Below are 6,327 nucleotides of genomic sequence, written 5' to 3' on the forward strand. Positions count from 1 at the left end.
AATAGAATGATACCAGAACTGAGATATTACACCTATCAGGAAAGATTGAACAGGCTAGGGCTCTTTTCTCTAGAAAAGAGAGGACTGAGGGATGACCTGATGGAGATCTTTAAGATTATGAATAGGGTAGACGTAGAGATGGTTCCACTTACCGGGGAGACCAGAACTAGGGGCCATAAATATAAAATAGGCACTAATAAATCCAATAGAATTCAGGAGAAACTTCTTTACCCAGAGAGTGGTTAGAATGTGGAACTCGCTACCACATGGAGTAGTTGAGGCAAATAACATAGATGCATTGAAGGGGAAGCTAGATAAGCACCTGAGGGAGAAGGGAATAGAAGGGTGTGCTGACAGGGTTAGATGAAGAGGGGTGGAAGGGGGCTCGTGTGGAGCACAAACACCGGCATGGACCTGTTAGGCTGAATGGCCTGTTTCTGTGCTGTAAATACTTTGTAACTTTGTAAAGCATTCTTATTAATTTGACAATCATGGTGATGCCAAGATAGGAAGGAAATGTCATCCTCCCGGGAGATGCCAGATTGGAAAAGGGATGGAAAATTCAACCAGATGTAGCTCACAGTAACCTCCAGGCACATTCAGTGAGTGCCCACTGGTAACAGAGTAACTGGACAATGGCATAGGCATTGGTGTAGTGTGGCTTTAAACCCTTTGATTCCCCGCAAGGCGGGTTCTCAGTCACTGTTGGGTTTTGAGGGTGAGAGACATGAGTTTAGGTAAGGCTCTGTCTACCAGGAGAGAGGGGAATCATCAGGAGAGTCTCCAGGTCACTTTGATGGACTGGTTACAGAGCGGCATTGGTAAGGAGGCCCGGGAACAGGTTGGCCGTCAGGCTCTCAGTCGAGATTAATCTATATTATGGTGTAGAGGAGGGGGAAGAGGAGACTCAAAAGAAGGAGGTAAATAAATTTAAGTCAGCTTTAAAAGAAAATTTGTTTCATGTGTAGTCGTTATAGTCGGACTGGAGACCGATTTAAAAGATAGTCTGTGTGCACTGGTGTGCAACGTAAGGTCACCGCAGTAAATGCGTGCTGCCGAGGAGCTGTATCGAATGGGTCCCTTGCCCGCTCTGCCCCAAGTTACAATATTTATGAATGTTGGGATGTACGGTCGTGCCCACAATCCTCAGGATCCTGAGTCCTCAATCTGAGCCGTGGTACCATGGGGAAACGCCGAGCAGAATCCATTCGCTTCCCCACGGAGGGAGAAGGAGAGCTGATTGCTATCGTGCACTCTCTGTCGGATGGTATCATATCGGCGGAGGCCTGGGACCAGCCTGAGCACACCCTCGAGAGGGAAACTTGCCCGCCACGCAGGAAAGAGGATAAGAATAAAATACCTTAAAATTAATGAATTAATAATATTTACATAGGATATACGGCAGAGAAACAGGCCATTCGGCCCAACCGGTCCATGCCGGTGTTTATGCTCCACTCGAGCCTCCTCCCGGCTTTCCTTATGTAACTCTAGCAGCATAACCCTCTATTCCCTTCTCCCTCATATGCTTGTCCAGCCTCCCCTTAAATGCATCTATACTATTCGCTTCAACCACTCCCTGTGGTAGCGAGTTCCACATTCTCACCACTCTTTGGGTAAAGAAGTTTAAATATTTGATTGTTGAACAATAACACTATGAAAAATATGCAACTACATAGGGGATGTGGCAAAGCAAAACGATTCAAATAGAAAGACAGACTTACATCTTACATCCACCTGAGAGAGCAGACAGGGCCTCGGTTTAATGTCTCACCCGAAAGACAGCTCCTCTGACAGTGCAGCGCTGCACTGAAGTATTAGCCTGGATTATGTGCTCAAGTCTTGGGAGTGGGGCTTGAACCCATGACCTTCTGACTAGCAAAGAGTGAGTGTGTGCTACCCACTGAGCCAAGGCGGACCCCCAGGCAATGTAGCAAGGCCAAGGTGGAAGGGTGGAACTGAAAGAAATCAGTATTTGTAGGGAAATGGTGTTAGGAAAATTGATGGGACTGAAGGCCGATAAATCCCCAGGGCCTGATAATCTACATCCCAGGGTACTTAAGGAAGTGGCCCTAGAAATAGTAGATGCATTGCTGGTCATCTTCCAGAACTTGATAGACTCTGGAACAGTACCCATGGATTGGAGGGTAGCTAATGTTACCCCACTATTCAAAAAGGGTGGTAGAGAAAAAGCAGGGAATTATAGACCGGTGAGCCTGACATCGGTAGTGGGGAAAATGCTAGAATCTATTATAAAAGATGTAATAGCAGAGCACTTGGTAAGCAGTGACAGGATCGGACAAAGTCAACATGGATTTACAAAAGGTAAATCATGCTTGACTAATCTACTGGAATTTTTTGAGGATGTAACTGGTAAAATAGATAGGGGAGAACCAGTGGATGTGGTGTATTTGGACTTTCAGAAGGCTTTCGATAAGGTCCCACATAAGAGATTAGCGTGCAAAATTAAGGCACATGGGATTGGGGGCAAGGTATTGACTTGGATAGAGAACTGGTTGGCGGACAGAAAGCAGAGTTGGAATAAACGGGTCGTTTTCCAAGTGGCAGGCAGTGACTAGTGTGGTACCGCAAGGATCGGTCCTAGGACCCCAGCTGTTCACAATATATATTAATGATCTGGACGAGGGAATTGGATGTAATATCTCCAAATTTACAGACGACACAAAGCTGGGTGGGAGGGTAAACTGTGAGGAGGATGTCGTGAAACTCCAGTACGATTTGGACAGGTTGGGTGATTGGGCAGAAACATGGCAAATGCACTATAATGTGGATAAATGTGAGGTTATCCACTTTGGTGGCAAAAACAGGAAGGCACATTATTATTTGAATGGCAATAGATTGGGAGAAGGGGAAGTGCAAAGAGACCTGGGTGTTCTTGTGCACCAGTCGCTGAAGGTGAGCATGCAGGTGCAGCAGGCGGTTAAGAAGGCAAATGGTATGTTGGCCTTCATAGCAAGAGGGTTCGAGTACAGGAACAAGGATGTCTTGCTACAGTTGTACAGGGCCTTGGTGAGACCACACCTTGAGTATTGTGTGCAGTTTTGGTCGCCTTACCTGAGGAAGGACGTTCTTGCCATGGAAGGAGTGCAGCGAAGATTCACCAGGCTGATACCTGGGATGGCAGGAATGACGTATGAGGAGAGATTGTGTCGATTGGGCTTATACTCACTGGAGTTTAGAAGATTGAGAGGGGATCTCATCGAAACCTATAAAATTCTGTCAGGCCTGGACAGACTAGATGCAGGAAGGATGTTTCTGATGGCTGGGGAGTCCAGAACCAGGGGTCATAGTCTAAGGATAAGGGGTAAGCCATTTAGGACTGAAATGAGGAGGAATTTCTTCACCCAGAGAGTGGTGAACCTGTGGAATTCTCTGCCACAGAGGGCGGTGGAGGCCAGTTCATTAAATATATTCAAAAAAGAGTTGGATATATTTCTTAAGGCTAAAGGAATCAAGGGATATGGGGAGAAGGCAGGGACAGGGTACTGAGTTTGGATGCTCAGCCATGATCTCATTGAATGGCGGTGCAGGCTCGAAGGGCCGAATGGCCTACTCCTGCTCCAATCTTCTATGTTTCTATGTTTCTAAGTGCTTGAAGGAGAGAATGAACACCCTCCAATAGTGGCGAGGAAGGAGCGAGCAGCAAACAGTAACCCTGAGTCAGAGGAGCAGATGATACATTGGGGGAATGCACTGCTGAACACACCTTAAATAAGTTCCTGTACTAACACCGAGCTCTCGTCACCCTCTTCCAGGAAAGACGGGGCGTTTTCTTTTTCCTTTATTTGGTTGATGCCCCCAGATTAGCAAAATTTATCAACGATGCTTTTACTCGGCTTTGCTGAAATTTTTTGTTCTTTTCATTTCATTCAGTAACTGCACCAGGCTACAAGCTGATGAACCTGAATTGACATCAATGGTGCCAATAGGGGTACAGACAGTGGCAAATATGAATGAAACTGAGCCTTTACAACAAGAGACAGAAAGCTGACCCTCATCACCTGTTGATATGGATCAACATTATCCACAAGCAGCATGGGGAAACGCATAAACAAGTTCAAGGGTGACCAAAAGAATGAACACTTCAAGTGTCACAGAGCCATCGATTTAAAAAATTATTTTTGTTGCCTCCCCTCTACCTGAGCCACTTGGATCCACTCCGTTCCCCCATCAACCAAGAAGAAAGTGGACCACAGAAACTAGACCATGGCCACTGGTTCCTCCTCAAGCCTCCATCACTAATGGATCAGCCAACAGGAAGAAACTATCTCTGGACTTTCGTTGTGGACTTGAGTTCTTTTTCTCAACTGAAACCTTGCTGCAAACCCATAGAATCTCCTTTGAGGTGGACAGAAGGATCGGCGCTTTGAAATGAACTTTTATGATTATTACATATATGTATGTATGTATATATATATATATATTTTCTACTAAATTTCCCAGAAGTAAAAATTGAGCCACTTCTGGGTTTCTGTAATTTTGCACGTGTTTTCTTACAGCAGTTTACTTTTCCTCAAAATATTTTTATTTAATTTTCACAATGTGTTCTGTGGAGACCCAAAAGTTGCACCGTTTTTAAAAGGTCATTGTTGCGATGTTCGCGTTGTCTGTTTCCTTAAAAGATCAGACAGTATCTTTTGATCACGAGATCAAGTGGGCTTGTTTCCTGGCCTTGAGTAGCAGGTTGGTTTTATGATGTGAAAGAAAGGGGTTCTTCCATTGTGTGTTTGATGGGACCACGTTCATGTTTTGACATTCATATCATTGTATTTATGACATTTGTTGTAATATTATTAATTGTAAATAAGGACAATATTTTTTGAGTAAATCTACGTCACAAAGGAGTTAACAGGAGTTGAATTTGACAGCTAAGGGGGGTAAAAGCAGGAGCTTGAAACAGTTCCGCCAAAATGTGAAGCTTCTTAACAACTAAAGGCTGTTTTACTTCTTGATGAGTACGTGATGGGCTGTTAAAGAAAGTTTCACAGGGATACACAACCGACTGGATTCGCCATATCAGAAAGGTGAACTTTGGTTTATCAAACCTAGAGTGTCATATTCAATCCTATTAGGGACTTCCTCACTGTATATATATATATATATATATAGTGCTTCATATTGTTATTTAATTGTAAATAAATATATTAGTTGCTTTAGTCAGTGTGATAATAGCCACTCTTTCCGAGAACTCTTGGTAGTGACTCATGAAGCCGCTTGTTGCAAATGGGTAACTGCTATTCCTTGGAAACCATCCAAATGCCAAAGGTTCCCAAGATTCAAAACAGATTTTTATTTCTCCGCGAGTGCAATGAGTTCCAAGGACACATTTTTGTGATGGTTTGATTTGCCCTGCTTGATTGAGCCTGGAATGGACTGAGCAGGGGGGTGAGGGGGGCTGAAATTTTCTGAAGCTTTGACTCAAAAAACATTGTTAATGAACGGTAGAAACTTTAGGGAAAATGAGATGCGTCACTCGAGGTTGCTTCTGCATATCACGTTAAAAGAGGCAAGGCTTGCATTTATGTGACGTTTCATCCCATCGGTAAGCCTGGCAGCCATGTCGAGTAGAGTAAGATCTGACAAAGATGAGGTCAGTGATCAGTTAATCTTTTGGTCATATTAGTTGGGGAGGAATGTTGGCTGTGGCAGTGGGAGAACTCTCTTGTCATTCTTCCAATTAGTGACATGGGATCTTAAGTTTAAACTGTTTGGAAATGAGTTCCCCTGATCCAAACTTTGCAGGAACAGCAACAGCTTTATATTAAATACTCCACTGAACCAATGCCATGTCAGACATAAATGGCAGCACTTTGCATGACCTGCAAATTCAAACCTGAAGGCAGCTGAAAATATATATAATCTTTCTGATTGCAAAGTAATTTGGCTCAGCTACAAACTGTTGCTAAACCTCTGCAACAAATCATTTTCCACATGTAAAATAAGGCCTTACCCACTGTTGTGTATTTTGAATGTTGTATTTGAATTGTCCCACATAGCTTACCATAGTTGTGATGTGCAATGCACTATGGGAAATAGAGTGCATTAAGTTGAAGAGATTCTTCTGGAAGTAATGGCTGTTAACTGAACTCTGTCTCCTGCGTACTCTTTTTAATTGTTATACAAGCAAGGTTAATAAACTCTTGAGATTTAACAAAAGTGGCGACGAGGACATCTGAAATTACGTGGCTCTGCTGTGCGGAAGATAGTCGGGTTTTACGTGTTTAAAACTGTTATTTTTGCCATGGACAGTTAATTAAAGTGAGGCTGGCTCGAGGATAAAGGAGCTTGCAATGGCGGGAAGACGAGATG

General features: G+C 43.7%; 1 protein-coding gene across 2 annotated transcripts in view; it reads left to right on the forward strand.

Annotated features, from left to right (window-relative positions):
- LOC147105865 (uncharacterized) overlaps window positions 1-4,862 on the forward strand; it is a 155,531-nt gene extending 150,669 nt beyond the window's left edge. For both annotated transcript variants that reach the window (XM_086010689.1, XM_086010690.1), the window contains one exon: window positions 3,892-4,862. In XM_086010689.1, the coding sequence (XP_085866815.1) occupies window positions 3,892-4,009 (118 nt within the window). In that variant the 3' untranslated portion in view covers window positions 4,010-4,862. The remainder of the gene's footprint in view (window positions 1-3,891) is intronic.
- The last annotated feature ends 1,465 nt before the right edge of the window (window positions 4,863-6,327 follow it).

This window comes from Somniosus microcephalus, chromosome 17 (genome assembly GCF_052327205.1).
Source record: "Somniosus microcephalus isolate GS21.2 chromosome 17, FLI_Smic_1.0, whole genome shotgun sequence".
Classification (NCBI taxonomy): Eukaryota; Metazoa; Chordata; class Chondrichthyes; order Squaliformes; family Somniosidae; genus Somniosus; species Somniosus microcephalus.